The sequence below is a fragment of the Lepisosteus platostomus genome, chromosome 7, assembly GCF_059453375.1.
Source record: "Lepisosteus platostomus isolate fLepPlt1 chromosome 7, fLepPlt1.hap1, whole genome shotgun sequence".
In the NCBI taxonomy this organism is placed as follows: domain Eukaryota; kingdom Metazoa; phylum Chordata; class Actinopteri; order Semionotiformes; family Lepisosteidae; genus Lepisosteus; species Lepisosteus platostomus.
In genome coordinates this window covers 60,935,741-60,955,280 of record NC_142617.1, presented here as the reverse complement: position 1 = coordinate 60,955,280, position 19,540 = coordinate 60,935,741, and the positions used below count along the sequence as shown (strand labels likewise).

At 41.1% G+C, this 19,540-nt stretch overlaps 1 protein-coding gene across 1 annotated transcript in view; it reads left to right on the top strand.

Moving 5' to 3' along the window:
- tmem266 (transmembrane protein 266) overlaps positions 1 to 14,764 on the top strand; it is an 83,441-nt gene extending 68,677 nt beyond the window's left edge. Inside the window, exons 8-11 of the mRNA XM_088641560.1 lie at positions 3,464 to 3,579; positions 7,166 to 7,358; positions 12,312 to 12,374; positions 13,191 to 14,764. Coding sequence (XP_088497686.1) covers positions 3,464 to 3,579; positions 7,166 to 7,358; positions 12,312 to 12,374; positions 13,191 to 13,843 — 1,025 coding nt within the window. The 3' untranslated portion in view covers positions 13,844 to 14,764. The remainder of the gene's footprint in view (positions 1 to 3,463; positions 3,580 to 7,165; positions 7,359 to 12,311; positions 12,375 to 13,190) is intronic.
- The last annotated feature ends 4,776 nt before the right edge of the window (positions 14,765 to 19,540 follow it).

Genomic DNA, 19,540 nt, shown 5'->3' with positions numbered 1-19,540 from the left:
AATTGTGTATTTTCAAAGACAACCTATAGTTCTCTGAAACGTTTACTCTGAGGTTATGCACTTTGTAATGAGTGTTTTCTGGCATGTAAACTCCTATGAAGGGAAATATTAAACAGTTTAATATTTGCAAAAATATTATTCTGTATTAATGCACAGTTTGCATAAATACAGAATGAAGAACATTTTTACACCAAGCGTTATAAGCATATGGATTTAAATTTAGCCTTTTTCTTTGCTACAAAAATCATAAAATTAAGAAAGCCTCTGGACTTAATCTCTGTTATTCCTGAATTATTTTGTTCCAGTCTGTTCTTTCAGCTCTTCCTTCCTTCTCTGCTCTGTGCAACATATATCAAAGTGCTCACTAAGCAGGCTCAATCAGAACTGGGGAGGAGGTTGGGCATTGCCTTGCCTTGCCTGTGCTCTACAGCATAGAGCGATGGGGGGGAAACCAGTCTCCAGCAGCAAGGAAGGGTCTGTGCCTGATTCACTGCACCGAACCCTATAGATTTAGTCCTAGCCTCAGCTGTCATGGGAAAATGAAGTGTTGTTACTCATCTAGATGAAAGGCTCTGAAATCAGCCATGGTGTGAATTACAAGTCTAGCTGTGCCATGCCAGCAGCTGTCAGCACTGTTGAAGTGTGGATAAAAATGCGTCCCACAGCTACTTAAGTTGACATTGACAAATGCAGTTGCCATTCTTGTAATTACTATGTGCGGATTGTTTAAAATTACCCTCCACTGTGCCCCCTTGTGGTGTGAGTGTGCCGCTGCTCTCACACACACTGGCTGCCTAAATATCTGACAGGCTCTAGAAATAGACGTTGCCAGCATCTATTCACATGTCAGTCTCCAGACTGTCTCACATTTGTAGCTGTAGATTAACCATTGTTCCTAAAATTTTGTGATAAGTTCTGTACAAAAACACTTACCTATAGTGTCTGGTAATCTGCAGCAGAATTAGAAAATATGCATCTTGTTGTTGTTGTTTTTTTTAAAAAGAAACCATTAGAAACAGCATGAAACATTCATAAGCATCAAGCAGTTAAAGGATCTGCACTAAACACCATAGCGACACCCATGATATTGTCTGCTGGTGCCATTTCTTATTCTGCTACCTCTGTCTTATGAGGCCTAATGCATCATGTAAGAGGGGTGGAATTTGACAGAACTGACACACGTCTATAATTACAATCTAGAAAAAGTCAAATGCCTAGGTAGATCATTTTGTGTAAACTAAAACTCAAAATATCCAGTATACAGGTTTTATCTTCTTAAAATGATTCAACCACCTACATTGTTGCCAGCATATATAACATATTCAGATAACGAAGATTTATAAATAAAAAATTGTATAAAGTATTGGATCTCAGAGATGAGGATCCTTAAGGTCACCAATGCTCCTAACCTTTGATGTTGGTGGTGTTTATTTATAGATGTGGCATGATATAATTAACTCTGGGCTGCCCACAGTTGTGTTGTTGTTGTTATTTTTAAATGAAACTTTGATCTTAACCAAAGAGGCTGACCAGTTTTGACATATCATGATTGTTAGGCAATTTTAGTAAAGATTTAATCATTATATTAAAATTAGTTGAAAAGGAACAAATACACAATTGCTAAACTATGGCGTTTTATCCTCAGGACAGTGTTATATTTTAATACTGCTAAAAGATAAGGAGCAGTTTCTAAAATTAGCACAGTGCCATCTGCCACCTGGCCAGGAACGATGCCCACAGACTCTACAGGCTCTGGTCAGCTACCTGGGAAGAATTTGTCTTGAGGCTAGAAGTGTCATTACCTGAATCTTGGGTTACCTCTGCTCATGGAACATTGTGTTTGCTGGTATTTACAGTCTGTGTAAGTCCTTAGTGAATACAATAGACAGCATGAGAAAGCAGCCCGAGGAGATCCTCCCAGAGTGCTCTAATTGAGAAGTCGTGAGTGACAAGGGGACTGAGGGGGAAAGATAGTGGACTTGTTGATGCATCTCAGCACTGGAACAGCTTGAACTCTTCAACTCAGAAAGTCACTGCAGCAGTACTTTGGAGGGGATGGAATATGGTGGAGAAGGTAACAATCTCAATATGCCTGATTTGCAGTTAACCAAATGTGAGTGCATTTGGCCAGGTTATGTACTGTATTTTCTTTAAAAGAATTAAGAGTTCTACATATACATACAGTATGTAGATGTATGCAACTTTAAACAGTTGTGACTGGTAACAAACAGATCAGATCAATATTTTCACCCTACTGTATTTGAATCAAACATATTTCAGCTTATTGGACATTTAAAGTTGGTTTCAGAAATTACCAGATAATGTTAGTGCCCAGTCTTTTCAATACAGGCAATTAATTCTTTCAATTGAAATTTCATCTTTATAACTTAGGACTGAGGAGTACTGGGTTTCTTTAAAGACATTTCTTTGTTTTTCAGCGGAGCTTCAGAAAACATGAGTTTATGTGCAGTGGGATATTCCCTTTAGAACCTCCAGGACTATAGAAGAACACTTACCATATTTAACAGTTTTGTCGTTCTGTAATATAAACGATGCTTGGGATAAAAAATGAATGCCACTGGAATCCTTTCTGCAGGGACTGATTACATCGGAATGAGATGGGAACCGGCCAGCATGGGACAAGGACATTCCAGCTGATTCAGCAACATTTAAGATAGAATTCAAAGAGGAAATACAAGGAAAACATTATTGGAAGAGGCAGAGGTGTAGCATTACCTGTAAGAGCACAGCCTTTCGGGACCACATTCCCCAGAAACCTCTGGGGCAATGACCCACTGCTCATAGTCACCCAACTAGTTGCTCAAAGAGGTTTCTGGGAAATGTGGTCCCAACAGGAATGTGCTCTCACAGGTCTCTAAATGGCTTGGACTTCTTAAAATTTGTCAGTAACATTCAGGCATTATAACACAGACATAATAATGAAATCGGGGGAAATATGTGTGAAAAAAGAAGTGATTATTGTGGGAGATTTAAATTTTTCTCACCTAGACTGGGAGAAATCATTGGGATTTTAGCAGCAGAAACAAACGTTAGTCATTGTTAATAACTGCTTCTTTATGTAGTTTGTTGGAATTGCTAGAGGGAGTGCCTGCACTGGTCCAGTCTTTCCAAAAAATCAAGATGGAGTAAGAGAACAGCTGTGTGATCAGAATATAGTACACTTGAAAGTCTGTTTTAAAACTGTGCAGGTTCAGTTCTTGATGCCCGTCATAAATAAATAATTTTGCACACCTAGCAAGCCAACTTCAAAAGCCCATGAATAACAAGTAAAAAAATAACTCTTTTCCTGAAATCAGATGCAAAAGGCAAAAGAAAATTCACCCCGGGACAATGCCAGCAGGGAAATCCAGAATTGAAAGGAATGTCTATACAGTAGTTGTGTGGAGGATAGTAAGGGGCTGTGCGGTGTGCGTGTGCGCTGAGGAGCTGCGGTGTTTTGCAGCCTATGTCCTGCAGGTGAAGGTGGAGATGGAGATGGTGATCCAGCAGTACGAGAAGACCAAGCTGGTGCGAGAAGAGCAGCTGGAGCGCCTCACGCAGATCTGCCAGGAGCAGGCGGTGAGTGGGGTGGGGTGTCCCCGAGCACGACAAACTCGGGGAGCACGGAGTGAGAGCGCAGGTCCGCGCTTTCACCTCTGAGCACTAGGTGTCCTCAGCATCCCATTGACACAATCCGCAAGCCACTGCTGTCAGGTCACCTCCCTCTGGTGCTAAGGCTACTGAAAGTAAGGACCTCTTGCAGGTGCAAATAAGTTACTGTACCTAAGCAATTTGCCCTTATATTTGCTTTCAAACACTGACATACCTTACATTTCCAATTTCATGTTTATTCACCTCAGATTTGCCTGTTACTAACATGCATTACTTTCCAGCACATGGCAGTCCACTACAATTTCCATACACATGTAAGGCATTCCACACCAAGTCCTATTACTTACTCTGTTTTCTGTTACGAACAGTTGAAGATGGGAAAAAACTTCAGAGGTTCTTATTTTCTTCCCATGTCCTCTAGAGAGCGGCCAGCCCTAGTGTGGTCTTGAATGACCTACAGTAGAACGTGTTTTGCCCTTTTATTGTATGAGCAGGTGTCCCTTAAGACCACACAACTGACCTGTCTCTCTTCCTGCCCATTTTCTCTTTCTTCTTAGTCGCCAAGGGGCTGAACTGAACGATAGACATAATGATGACACTGTCTGGTTAATATAAATAGAACCGTGTTGTCTTCACCACCTCCTTTGTGCACAAGATTTAGCCTAACACTAATATTTTGGGGATTTTGTTACCCCTCCGGTAGTTGATGACCACATGGCTACTTCTGCATCTTTATGAAAAACAACAAACTTTAGCCGCAATAGAACCAATTGTGCTACTGTCCGATTGCGACACCAGGTATTAAATGAATGGCATATGGTAAAATCCCTTGTGCCCAGGAATGACTAACTCAGTCCCAGCAGTGAGACCACGTAATGAAAAATGACAACGTGGTACTAAGACCTTTCCAGCGATATCTCATTCTTCATTAGAACCTGCCAGACAGCACAGGGCTTTACAATATGCTCTCCCTCCAGTTACCTTATGCGACTGTGTTGTCACGCTGTGGCACATAAATAGGTCAAGGTGTTTAATTCATATAAAAGGAACATATCCCAGCAAGCAGCTCTGCAGTAGCTGTAAGACCATTCAGCGTTGGGACCTGACCAATACATTTCCTCTATCGGGGTCCTGAATTCATATAGTTTCATATGAAGTACAGATTGTTTTCTGCCAGGGCTGTAGATTATGAAGAGCGCCAATAGCTCTGGAAAATATGCTGTGAATGTTTCAAAGTGAATAAAAGCTAGATGCAAAGGGTTCTTTCTTATATCTGATGAATGTCACGGAACATACTGTAGCTATGCTCAAATAATATGCATAACAATAGCCTAATTTAAATAAAAGATCACAATTTCCTAGTGATCCTGAGTGATATATTAATTCCTGTTAAATTGTTTTTGAGGGTGCAGATATAGGGATGCTTTAGACTTTGCTCACTGGAAATCACTCTGCATGACAGTGTCCAAAACATGCAAAATGTCACCTTGTTTCTAGTAGCCATCTCACCCTGCAACTCACAACTGGCAGCCCACCGAAGCTCAGCAGATTTGAGCCTGGTCAGTACCTGGATGGGAGATCTCCTGGGAAAAACTAAGGTTGCTGCTGGAAGAGGTGTTAGTGGGGCCAGCAGGGCGTGCTCACCCTGCAGCCTGTGTGGGTCCTAATGCCCCAGTATAGTGATGGGGTCACTATACTGTAAAAAGGCACTGTCCTTCGGATGACGTAAAATTGAAGTGCTGACTCTCTGTGGTCATTAAAAATCCCAGGGTGTTTCTTGAAAAGAGTAGGGGTGTAACCCTGGCATCCTAGCCAAATTTCCCATTGGCCCTTACCAATCATGGCTTTAATAATCCCCCTCTATGAACTGGCTTCATTGATCAGAGCTTCATTACTCTGCTCTCCTCCTCACTGAGAGCTGATGTGTGGTGAGCGTTCTGGCGCACTATGGCTGCCGTCGCATCATCCAGGTGAGGCTGCACATTGGTGGTGGTGGAGGGGATCCCCATTACCTGTAAAGCGCTTTGAGTGGAGTGTCCAGAAAGGTGCTATATAAGTGCAAGCAATAATTAATTAATATTAATTCTAAATGGTCTCAGTTTGACTCTTTTCACTTATAGAATTAATGCACTGACACTGCATTGCTTTTGCGCCATATATATATTTCTTATTGTACAGATGTTCCACTTTTGACATCACTATGCACCTCCTAAATCTGTGTGCCGTCTCTGAAAAGCAAAAAAAAAATCTCAGGTTCATCAGATGAATTGGGAACAAAAAGGAAGTCTTTGTAACTTTCTTTTTGAAGTTAGTATTCGGCTTTTAAAATCCAACATGTTTACAAGGGAAATACTGTACATATCAGGGTTGTGGTATATGTAAAATACTCTGTTCTTCCAATCTTCAGTTGCGCCGCACTCAGTAGATCTTGTATCGGAGGCAAAGGATGTTAGATGTAAAATGTGGTCTATCACTGTGCCAGAAGAGGGCAGCACAATTCCACAGCATTATTCTGTAAGGCTTGAGAAGGGGTTGCTTCAGTAATTGTCATCGCTGTGACTGAAGGGACTTCTACACCAGATAATATAAAAAACGTTCTTTGGCAAAACAGAAGAAAACTGATAGGTCACTCATGGGTTTTAGTTTTAATTTACTATTTGTCTGATATTGATCTTACCAGGCCTGTTAGATGTGCCTAACAAAACGAAGAAAAAAAAAGGAACACTTGAACTTCTTTGACTGTCTTGTGATTTTGTTTAGGGAGTACAAGTGGATAACGTTCTAAAAAGAACACGTGCCTTTCTGAAATTTAAAATCTTGTGAAAAAGTCGTTTTTATTTTTGATCTGTAGCTAGTGTGGTTTGTATTGAAAACACATTTAGTGTATATTTACAGAAGGACGGCCTGTGAATTGTTAAAAAGTCATCCATAATTTATCTGAAAGAGATGGGGAATCAGGTATCTCCTATACATACTATGACTGGAAATATTTCAGCACCCATCCAGGCTGCTGCTCTGTTTGATGTTCTTGTCTCCTTTCGAGCAAGTGCCCCCTTTAAACGAGCTGGCGAGAGGAGATGTTCTCCAAAAATCAACATTTTTGATAAGTGCTTTCATTATAAGCCCAGGGCACCATCACAGAGAAACCAGAAGATTTAAAGAAAATCCCTGCCCTGGATCTCTCTCTCTCACACACTCTCACTCACACACACCTACTGTACCTTCAGTTTTCCAATTAGCTGCACCCAACAATTACATCCATTAAGGAGGTGAAGGCTCCTGAAATCAATATATAAAGAAACCAACAGCTGTGGTTGCTGCCCCGAAAGGGGAATGATTATGGAATGCTGACAATATTGTTAAAAAGGTTCCAAGAGTCGTTGACTACTGTGCTAAATCAATCTTGACGAACAAGGGCAGAAGCAAGCCAGTCATCAACTGATTGCTTGCGCAGCGAGTCAGCGTCCTCAGGACTAACCAGGCCGGAGACACCCCCACGGCTGCCGTTTGAGGGAGGCGGGGTAGTTAACCGACCGTGTGTGTGCGTTGGCAGTTCGAGATCCGGCAGCTGAGGGCACACCTGGCGCAGCAGGACCTGGACCTGGCAGCCGAGAGGGAGGCGGCCATGCAGATGCACCACGTGTGGGGCAAGCAGAGCAGCAAGTTCAAGGTGGTGGACGGCCTGGCGGCGGGCGAGTCCGACGACGAGGGCCACGAGAACGGCCGGGAGACACGGCCCCCGGCAGGTAGGGGGGGAGAACTAAGGCAGAGCTCTTTTTATTGTTCGAATCCCAGTGTGCCCTGAGAGGTATTATTAGCCATAATCCGCTGTCCTTCCTCTAGATCCAACAGGTCTGTCATGACAGTTGGGGGGTTTTGAGCTGTGGGCTTTTGGGCAAATGGCTTCGCGGGAAAGCAAATATTTCTGCCTGTGGAGATTTACTGCAAACACATTGATACAGTAGCCGCTCACTCTGTGTCAGGAGCCTGCGACTCGTGGGAGATGAAGGTGTTGAAAATGCTATGCAGTGCGTCTTCAAAACCTTGCCTCCGTGAGATGGATGTGCATGTAGGTCAACCAAAGCCGGCTATGCCAGCTGCATTTTGCAGGAATCAAAACACACGTTTGAGATATATTCCCATTATCTCCACTACTCTGTGTGATGTTTGCAGCATTAGCTAATATTGTACACCGTCATTAGAAACTTATAATGGCCATAAATTCCAGCATCTATGGCAAAGTGAATTTCCATCTATGACCTAAAAGCCATGTTGCATCATCGATGCTGTAAATAGAATAGTGTTTTGGTTAAATATTTATTGACACTGGTTTTGGCGTGTTGAGCATTCCTGCCAGAGAGAACAAGCCGCTCATAATTAATAACACTACACCTAGAGGGATGGTAATCCATGCACGGTTTCCTTCCTGGAACCAAAGATTGAATTGTGCTAAACAGGAAACTTGCTCTGGTTTTGAACTTGATTTTTAAGGTGCTGTCAAAAGATGATTACCAGGACCTGAGCGCTTAACTTTTCCTTTTTCAATAATGAAGACAGTTTTTATTTTTAGGAAGAAACGGGAAAAAAAAAATCCTGCCTCCGAGACATAGGTGACACGTATGTGCTGAATTATAGATGACCAAAATGTGGAATGTTTTAACATCAGATAGTTGAAATGCCGATATGATGTACTCCTAATCTGGAAGAGTAGCCCTGAGCAGCTCTGAGGCCTCTTCTTAAAACTGAGGCATTAGCACACAGCACACCTCTGACTACAGGCATTTAAAGATCAATAGAGGCCAAAAAAGCTTTTAAGAACCTATGAAACCAGGGAAACAAGCATATTGCCTTTACCATGTCAGGTTAGATTGCTGTCTCCAAAGTGCAGCTATTTCAGGTACAGAGTGCTTGGTGGATTGGGCCTTGTAGTGTGGGCAGAGTGGTCTGCGGAAAACATCTGTTCCTTTCACCTGGAAACCACAATACGCTGTGAAAAGGCAGCGCTGGAGCCACAGAACCCCCGGGAGGATTGTGGGAAATCTGGCTCCATGGGACAATTGTGGCTTTTTTTTTCTAAAAACATGGAATCAAAAAGAGCACTTAAAATGGAGGCCAGTTTGTAAAGTCAACGATATGTGACAGCCACTCAAGAATGGCTGGTGGAGCGCAGGGATTTGGTCTGTGGTCTGGTTAGATTTTTCCATCCTGTTGGGGTAGGGCATGCTGGAGAGTGTTTTTCAAACTCTTTCTTCTTCTTTGTGGTATGATAAATATGACCTGGCAATGGGTTGGGACTATAGTTTTCCAATGCAAAATGTCTGTCCATCCTTGTGTAAACAGCAACAGAAGACTGGTTCATTGGAAACTTGGAAGTGGCTCTCTCGCCACATTTTTTTTGTGTACATGTACATGTGTCCATTTGTTTATGGTCCGGCTCTGCAGTGTCACCCTAGTGTCGCCCCAGCCCGCATCCCTTCGTTTCTCAACGCCGTCAGAGACTGCTCCATTCATTGTTTTCTGCTGGCAGCAAGCCCCCCTTCTCTCCCCTTACTTTGAACTGACTCCATGGTCAGTGAATACCCAGGAGTTAGAATACATGACTATTGATTCCTTGTATTATATTCTTTATGGTTATTTTTAACTGCAATTTGCACGAAAACCCAGTACAGGCTGGAATGTTAGGATTGTTTCTGAAGTATGCCGCAGAAATGCAAGTTGAAGCTCAAATCGGGACATCTCAATAACAACCGCTTTTGCTCTGGTCTACAACTATGTCATTTCCACTTACTGCTGTTTACGGTTTGTCAAAGACAAATAGCATGTGCCTATAAGAAAGATGCTGTCAGATATGCCTGTGTGTTTAGTATTTCATTCACTCTTAAATGGATATTTCTATAACCTTGTAAGAACAATTCTAAGTAAAGGGGGGGCATTCAGCTGGTTTTATTTTTAGTAGCTGATCTCCATCCATCAAGATGCCAGGGTATCAACTTTTGTAAAACAGTGCCTTTTCTTCTGGTTGGAGGAGCTCCTCCAGCAGTGTCTTGAAAGAAGCCTGGGTATCAGCTTGTTCCACTCTCCCTTCACCCTTTGTGTACAGACGTGCCTCCTGCTCCCAGTTGTTTTCCGAGGGCAGCTATTGCTAAAGAGTAGTTGTGATTCTGAAAAGTTCAAGGTGCAGCCAACGTAACCACCATCATGGAGAGATAAATCACTCAATCTCTTTCTCCTAAACAGCAGTTCAGCCAGTCTCCTTTTCTTTTCAGTATTCTTTTGAAATATCCTTCATGTCTCTAAAACAATGGTTGATGCGTTGAGGGGCCACCCACATTTATCTGCAAACCTGTGTGTCAGTTCGTTCTTTTGGAATATGAGGCTAGTAACAGTTCGAAAGCTGCTCTCGTGCCAATTGATTTATTGTTTGAAGCATCTTTATGATTTTCAGTGTATGAGCTTTTTTCTCCAAAAGCTGCTGTTTCAAAACATTATGACTGAAGAAGGAATCAAATATTGTATGTCACTATATACTTAAGCACATACATTCATTTGAGTTCCAGGGGCTAATTGCACTGATGTATTATTACTTATTTTAAAGTAAATATTTAGTCCATGCCTCTGGCTCTTTGTATTTATTTCTAATCACACAGCTTGGCATGGGTTCAATGTCCTTGCACTTTTTAAAAAAAAACTCATGTGTTATTAATTGCGTAGTGATTGTCTTGGATGTGATTAAGTGAGTGCGATGCTTTTTCTCCAGGGGCAAACATGAATATTTTAAACAGAAAAATAAATGACCCATCACAGTTTTCACTGATCCCATGACAACACAACCTGTCTACACATCTGTGTTTTCTTTACCCCTTACTTGTACAGAAATCAAATGTGAACCAGTCAGCTTGTGAGAATGGGTCTCTGAACAGATAAAGACATCTCGATCAGTTCTTCTAATGTTTTATAAAGCCTTTCTTTAACAAGAGAGCATCTGCAATATTTGTATAAGTTAATTAGGCAGGTTTAATTATGAATGCAAGTTTTGGGGGTTTTTTTTAAGAAAAAGAAAGAGAAGAAAAAAAGGGAAAATTTGATTAAATTGGAGATGTGGATGTAGGGCTTGAGCCATGTAACCATCACTGAGAGGTGTCAGAAGGCAAAAATGGAATGCAGAATAAAATAAATATTATTTGTGTATTAAGGCAGATGTATTTTAGACTTAACTTATTTAGATGCAGATGGATAAGGGGGTTAATACTGTAATAATAGATTACAATTTGCCAAGATAGGTTATAGTTGCACATGATCTGTAAATGATTAACATCTGCTATCCAAGATGAAGAAACAGAGAAACACAGATTTGAAAGGCAATAAGCAGGTGAAATTTTATTTTAGGAAGCAAGTGCTGAAACCAAAGATTTTTTTTTTTAAGTAAGGAAATGTTAGTAGGGACCCTGACGTAAGTATGTAATATTTACAAACAAGAGGAAACTATTTGACCCATTAGTTTGTTTAGATTTTAGTAATTGATTTTTAGTAATTGGATTTAGTAACTTTCTTGAGAGATGTCAGGGTATCAACTTGAACAACAGAGCAGGGTAGCTTGTTATGTGCTCCCACATCACTGCCTGTATAGGATTGTGGGAGCATGGAGAAAGATCCACAGCCATTGTGTTTACACATACTGTAGGTTTTGGGTTTAGCTGTGCATGTAGCTTTTTTACACATTTAGTGTACAGCTTTTACATGCTTAATTAATTTATATCGAAGCTAAAGAGATGTGTGGCTGTGTGATTGTTTATAAAGAAAATTTGCCCAATATGTTTAGCTTGTACAAAGCTTCATGCAGATGATACTGTCAATGTTGTTTTGCTATCCATTCTCCTAATGTATTGTGCATTAATAGTATGTCCTACGGGATTAATTTGTACTCAGAAAACGAAGTGTTTGCAGCTGTTGACCTTTTTCATAAAACATCAAAAACATTTATAAGGCTATTAAGAGACTGCATATGAAGCAGTGAACAGTACAGGTGATCTTTGCTTATCTTCAAAACACAGAAGTCAATATTATTATTAAATATGGTTTAATATTTAATAATATTGATTTTTGTTTAAAAAAGTTACTCTGTGCTTGACTTATGGGTGTATCAAACTATGGGTTTTACATATATGAAGTGCCTGTTCTGTTGACATGATGCTTGCAGGCCTGTCTTATCCAAAGAACAACACAAGGTACCAGCATCAAAGTCAAGGATTGTTTTTCTTCTGTCGATAACATCTTCACGCATGGGTGAAGCTTAAGGAAATGTGCAGAAAATGCCTCAGGGCAGATTTTCAGACTGAACACGTTACCATTAAAGTTGTTGATTTTTCTCATTGTACTAAGTACAGGTTAGACACAAATATTTCGTTTTCCAGAATGTGAAGACATGAGAATACAATATAAATTCAAATTTCTTGTTTTTGGTAACTGGAGCTTTTATTTAAAAAAAGAACACTAAAGGACGTCTTGATTTAAGAACCGATAATGTAATTGCTTTACTAAATATTTCATAATACTGATCTGATTAAAAGGTCTATACAGTAATTTATTTAGTAGCATTTCAATGGTACATGCTGTCTGCAGCAGTGATGCATTTCATTATTTCAGAGTCATAATTCTAATCTCTGCAGTTTCTTCTAATGTGCCTCTGCATCTCTTTTCAGAACCTGTTGTTCGTGATGATATGAACAACTATATCAGCCAGTACTACAGTGAGCCAAGCAGTGGTAAGTGCTTATATCCAATAATATATGAGGTTGTCATAATCCACTTTTGCTTCTTTTAGCTCTGATAGTGCTATTCTCCATGGAAAACAAATTGACTGCAGAGGAAAACTTTTATAAATTTTACATTTATAAACATTTTACATTTAATTTCCTTGGTAAATACAGTAATGGGTGTTGCTCTTTTATACTATTTTTGTGGTTTTCCTGTTAGAGCTTGATAGACCTGCATCAAAATTTAGTTTCATTAAAATATACAAATGCTAGGTTTTAAGTTACCTGTTTTTGAAAAGTCAGCAATTTGTCTCTCGGTTGTATTCAAGGTTGAGTAAACATCTAGTAAATAATATCAAAGTCTCATGTTTTCATGTTTCGAACAGGTGTATTTATTAAGTAAATAAACTGAAGTACTGAACTAACAGCATTCAAGACAATGAAAAAATTCTGGAGCATGGTAAACTGCAGTTCTCTGTTGGAGTTTATAAATGTAGCACAGAGAGGTCCCGGTTTGGAAGACAGGTAAATGGATTCAGAAAGGTAGAGCAGTCAGGGGGTTAAACTGGAATGTGTACTACAAATTAAGGACTGGTGTGAAAAAGAATAAAGGAGAACTGCTGTAAGAAGCCAGCTTGCAGGACCATGTTCTTGGGTATTCCCATATTAAACCTTCAAAACGTAATTTAACTTGTATATAAGACTTGCATTCAGTAGTTTCCTGCAGTGGCTCCAATGATCAGCTTCCCTGTTGTCCTGAAAATCCTTTTTGCCACGACAGCAGGCTGGTCTGCTCACTGCCCCCCTGCTGTCACTATGTTCTAGACATCGGAGTTCCAGAGGCCGGAACCCGAGTCATCACCACCACGGCCATCGATGTCCACCTCCCCAACAACCCCAACAACATCTCCTCCGACCTGCTGACCGCCGAGGCACCCAGCCGGCTGGAGCGCGCGGGCAGCTCGGTCAGCGACACCTCGGCCACGGCCTCCCGCTCCCCTGACAGCTCGGCCACGCGCAACCAGAGCGCCAGCAGCCAGACGCTGGGCTCGTCCACGGACTGCAGCACCACCCGGGAGGCCTCTTCTGACTACTGCCCCCTGGGGCGGACAGGAAGCCAGCGCCATGCCCACCGCCACCCCCTCTCCCTCCCCCAGGAGCAGCTGGGGCCGACGGGCCAGCGGGACGCCAGCACTGTGGTGCAGGAGCTCCTCTCCTCGCTGTCCGAGGACTCCTGCCTGACCCAAAAAGGCCTTGACCCAGTCAACCTCAAACTACCGAGCCCAGCAGGGTCGGCCAAAACCAGCCCCGAGCTGGAGCACAGAGTCAACATCTACAACAAGAAAAACCAGGAGAGCCTCAATGTATTCCAGACTAAGCCACTCATCCACCTCCAGGCGAGCGAACACTCTCTGGAGGAGAAATACAGATTCCTGAACCCTGCTGACTCCCCCATGAGCCATCTGCCTGACACATAGTGGGCAGGCCGGTGAGCGCCGAAGCACCAGTGGCATAAGCGTGAGCCGAAACAGCCCCCCTTTGAGCCAGCGCTGACACATTCTTCATGCCTCCAGAGAACAACAAAAACAAGGAAACAGACAGATTTTCGGGGGGGCCTCATCATATCACCACACTTTATTGTGGAGATCCTACCACGTCCCTCTTCCCTCCTTGCTGACGCGCTGCTTTAACTGGGACTGGAGGGGCTCAGGATAAGAGGGCGCTGGGAACCGGCAGCGAACCACCGTCAGGAAGTCGATTCCGCAAAGTTCCTGGCGTTTTAGGAAAAACAAAACATTTCTACGTGTCAAACCAGCAAGGGGCTGTGTGCAAGCTTTTACAAAGCAAGCTACTTTAACAGTACTGTTAATAAAAAACTGCTTTTACAGATTCTTTGGGGAATAGGAAGGGGTGGGGATTGCAGAATGGCTGAGGGGAGGGGGGTACCAGGGTCATTAGGTATTGAGCTAAGTGTTACCTTTATACAAAATACTGTAAAAAATGTAATATATTCTCTGATGAGGCTACAGCAGGGTACATTTGATTGGATGAGCTGAATTCACAGCAAAATTTCTTACCTTTATCTTTCTACATTACAGATGACGACATTTGTATTTAAAATTAAAGAGGGATAAAAATGTTCACTGCAGTATTTTTAAATCCGACACGGCAGTCAATGAGGAAGCAATGAAGACTTTTGCGAACCTGAATAAAAAAAGTGAAGGGATCCATGTTCTAGAATGCAATGCTTGTAGCATGAACCTTTAAAAAATCTGCTTTCTGAATACGGCAAAACAATCCTGTGCACTTTAATGTTTACAGACGTATTTTATAACAATGAACACGGTGGAACCTGAGTCACATACTGCATTCAATTAAAAGTGAAGATTGTAAAATGATGGGAAATGAGAATTGACTGCATTTTCTTTTGTCTCATGTGACACCTGCTTGCTTAACATATATAGAGGAGGTTTGTAGCAGACTTCTTTGTGAGTCTGGAGGTCTAGCCCAAAGCTGTCAAGGTAATATGGAATGATAAATTGACCAGAAGAACTTAAAAGGTTTGCTTCCAAAATAGTGAAATAAAAGGAAATGGTAAATTCACCTAGGGAAAATTTATAACTGACAGTTATTTCCATTTCTGGTAGTTTAACCCTGTACAGCATTCCAGGTAATCATTTTTTTAGATGACATGTTGATTACAAATATGCAAATACAGTGTTTGTATAGTACATAAGCATGTAAACATATCATTGCTCACCCCAAAGAGCTAATATTGGTGCAGCACAATGTCCACGGTCATTGGTCATTTGTTGTAATGTGAGTCTCTTGGACTTGGCCAATTACACTGACTTATATATAGTTCTCAACAGCATATTGCAGTTTGGGGACTCCTATTTCTTTGTACTGCTCATGCAATCTTTCTGTAGTTCCACAAAAGGCTCGGGCTGGCAAGCACAGAGATCCTCAGTGCCCTTCTGGGGAAGTATGTGTAGTAAGGAAATACGTACTGCACCTAGACCATCTTCAACTGCAAGGCCTGTGCTTGAATCCAGCATCGGAAGCGTTTGAAAGATGTGCAACCTCATGTGAAGTCCAATGTAAAGCACATAAGAACGTCCTACAAGTTGCAGAACCTCACTGCATTATCCCAGCTTGTTAACTGACCACCCACCCTGCAGTTTCCTCTGTTGCAGTGTGGAGCTGAGCAAGAGATTAAGAGAATGATCGATGCTCTCCACTGACCTCTTGTCCTGAAGCAAAAGACGGAAGCTGTATTAAAAACTAATTTCTAATTTGACCTCCCATGATGTGCACAAATTTGTCTTTGTTGTAGCCAACATGCGAAAAATCATCACTCCATTTAAAGAACAAGTCTGGTTCATGATACAGCCTCTCAAGGTGCTTTGCAACAAACAAAAGACAAATATACACAAACATATACAGTAAAATGTATACTATAATTTTTTAGGGGCAGTATACTGTGAAAACCTGAATTAACTGAAGTGTATTGAAAGACATGAATAATGCAGAAGCTTGTTCACAATGAATGTGATCCAATAGTGACTAACTTTTCATATAAAATCTGTGGGAATCAAAGAGAGCTTGCTGGGCAAAGTGCTTGCATAAATGCATACAATATGTTTTGTAACATATTGGAAAGATTTTAATTAGCCCCATTCTTGTCATGTGACCAGCATATTTCTCTTTCCTGACAGCTTATTACAAATTATTATCTACCACAGCTCTAGTTTCCTCCTTCAGTCCTAGGACATGTTGTCTATAAAGTGTTTCCAGCAGCGGGCTGGTGTCCAATCTCCTTCCTTGTGTCCAATGTCTGTCAGGCTCCACCTCTGGCAGTTATGGAAGATGGAGTATTATAGTGACATCATCTACAGCAGTGGAAATATTTCAGTAATCATGTCAAGGTAAAATTTCCATTTTGAAGCTATCTTTTTCACATATCTGATCCTTTTCATCCTAGAGGTGAGGTATAAAGGACCCCGCTTGGGAAACAAACTGTTGATCTTGTGTTTGTAATGTAGTATCTGGTGCAGTTTGGATCATTGGGGTTCAAGATCTGCACACCACTGCGAAGAGACTGTGCCCACAGACCGATAACTGATGTGTCTGTTTTATTCTTTAGTGAGGTAGAGTCCATTCACATACCCCCACCTCCAAACCAGTGCATCAGAAAGATGGTAAAGCCACGAGGCTTGAAAGTAGCTTGTGGATGGCCTTTAGATTTGATACTGTTATATTTGTCTTTTTTTGTTAATTTAAATGAAGATGTGGTGCTTTTATTACACTTATTGAGCTTGGCTGCATGCAAACAAAAAAATATTTCCTGTGAATTAATGTATTGTAGTACCATTCCAGGGAAAAGTACGGCAGCGATTGGCTTCATGGCTTCATCCGTACTTGCTTCCATATGAGTTTAGAAGGTAATTAGAATCAGGTGCTAATAAAGAAGTGCACATTAGTTTTAGTTAATCATTAGGAAGTGTTTCCACCTGTATATAAAATCACAAACTTTGGTAGAGCATTCAGGTGTGTAGTAACACATCATGCCTAGTTTAATAGATACCTATGATGGTCTCAGAGAAAGAATCGTTGCTGCTCATCATTCTGGGATGGGTTACAAAGCCATTTCCACACAATATGGAGGCTACCATTCCACAGTGAGAAAGCTCAAGACTGTCGCCACTCTACCAGGAGTGCTCCTGGAGGCTGCAAGGAAATCCAAAGCTACAGCCAGGAATCTACAGGCCTCAAAACGGTAAATATTAGAATCCATGATTCTGCCATGAGGAAAAGACTGAATAAGGAAGGGTTTTGTGGAAGCTAGTAAAAAAACCTTCTCTCCAAAATGAACATTGTTACACAACATAGGTTTGAAAAACCAGCTCCTGAGCGAACCACAAGGTGCCTGGACAATGTCCTCTGGACAGAGGAAACCAAAGTGGAGTTGTTAGGCTTTTCTGCAAAACGATATGTTTGGCGAAAACCAAACACTACCCATCACCACAAGAACCTCATACCAACCTATCAAGCATAGTGCTGGAGGGGTGATGATTTGGGCCTGCTTATCACCACCTGGACCCTCACAATTCTTGAGTCCACCATGAATTCCTCTCTATACCAGTACATTCTAAAGGAACATGTAAGACATCTGTCCAATAGCTAAAGCTTACCTGACAGTGGATCATGCAACAGCACAATTAATCCAAAACACACCAATAAATCTACGACTAAATAGCTGAAAAAGAAAGGAATGAGGACACAAACTCACTGAGATGCTATGCATAAATTAATGTCCACAAAACATCACAGAGCTGAAGCAGTTTTGTAAGCAGTAGTGGGCCAGAATTCCTCCCAGGCGATGTGAGAGACTGATAAACATACAGGAAACATATCAAGTTATTGCTGCTAAAGTGGATTCTACATGTAAGTGAATTACAGGGTGCACTTACTTTTTCACACAAGGCTACTGAATGTAGGCTGATTTTTTTCTATCTACTGTTAGGATTTGGTGAGGATTAGATGAAGGTCAGATATGTCTTAACATAAAAACCATAGGGTGCACTTTCTTTTTCTCATCACTGTATGTAGACCCAGTGTCGTAACTGATGGTAACTTAAACCAAAGGTCAATAGATTACGCTTTCCCAAATAACTGTTGAATTTGCCTTGCTGACTGCTACAATGATGTGCCCTGTCTGTTTCAGCTCTGAAAGGGAGTGAGGCAGACCAGGTGTAACACATGGCTCTTATCAGTCTATAGTCTGCCAGTCTTCCTACCAGTTAGGGCAGAAGCAAGATGCTATAGTGATAATGTGTCCTGTAGCCTGTCCATCTCCTGGTTTCTCTGTGGCATGCAAGAGTGGACAGAATTTGATTTGATGGACATGTTGTAACCATGTCCACATTGTACATAAGGCTAATATTTATAGGCAGGAAATTATGAAGACACTTTAAGAAGAAAGCGTTTACAAAGCGTTCCCAGTGCAGGAAAATAACTGTTCCAGTATCTTCACTTTCACTGGAATTAGAAATCATATAAACAGAATGTCTACGTGTCTATTATCTGCCACATATTCTGCATAAAATGCAAAAATAGTTTCAAAGAACTCCTGCTAGTTGAATGTGGGAGCAAAGATATCACATTAAGCAACTGAACCTCATTTACATAGCCCTGTCAAATCTGTTAATTATTAAAAATGTTCGACGGTTTGGGAAGTGTCACCACCAGAACACTTTCGTAGTGTCACTGCAGACATTCAGTTGTCGAGAGTAATGTGTTATAAAAGGCTTTCATCATATCATAAAAATGAAGCCTAAATGTACTAATTAAATTTTACTAGCCGTGCACTTGCACTTTTAATTGTTAATAAATAGCAATTAAATCTTCATAAGTATTTAATGGAGGTATGCGTAACAACCACAACCATTTCATGCTTATTTGACTTTAATGTACTATGTAATAAGAATTAATGTGCCAAACATCAACAAGTGATTCTTGCAAAATGAACTGAAATAATGTCCTATTTAAAACAGTTAATTGTGCCACACGCTGTTTAGTTGATGCTGTTATACAAGGTGACTCACAGAGGTTAGTCACTTTGTTTTTTACATTATAGTTCTCGTTTCCTGGGAACAGCTGGGTTCAGCTGGAGCAATCCTGCAGTATCTTGCTTGCTCAAGGGTAAAGCAGCAGTCTCCTACCTCAAATGTTTTCAGCCCTAACACCTATAGTCTACATTGCTAGTCTACATTTCAGACCTAACACCTAGTCTACATTGCTATATCCAGTTGCTTAATCTTGATGCCCAGAGATGAAAACCACAAGGCTGCTTTCCAGATCTTTTTTGAAGGAAAGATCAGTGCTGTCTAGGCCAAAACTCAAGTACAGTAATCAAATTCACATAGTGCACTTTGGTCTGTCAAGGTCCTTATCAGTTAAGGTGACTGATTAGTTTCAGCTCTTATTAAAAAGCATGTGATTTAGGTGGCAGCTCATTCATGTCAGGTGTTCCTTCTGAATAATCAGACACAGTATAGTGTCCACAATCTGTTTCTGAAGGGCTGTATCCTGTAGGTTTAACCCAACACCTAAAGACTTGAAAAATCTGTGATGCCCAAGTAATTACTAAGCATAAAATACATTCTTAACAA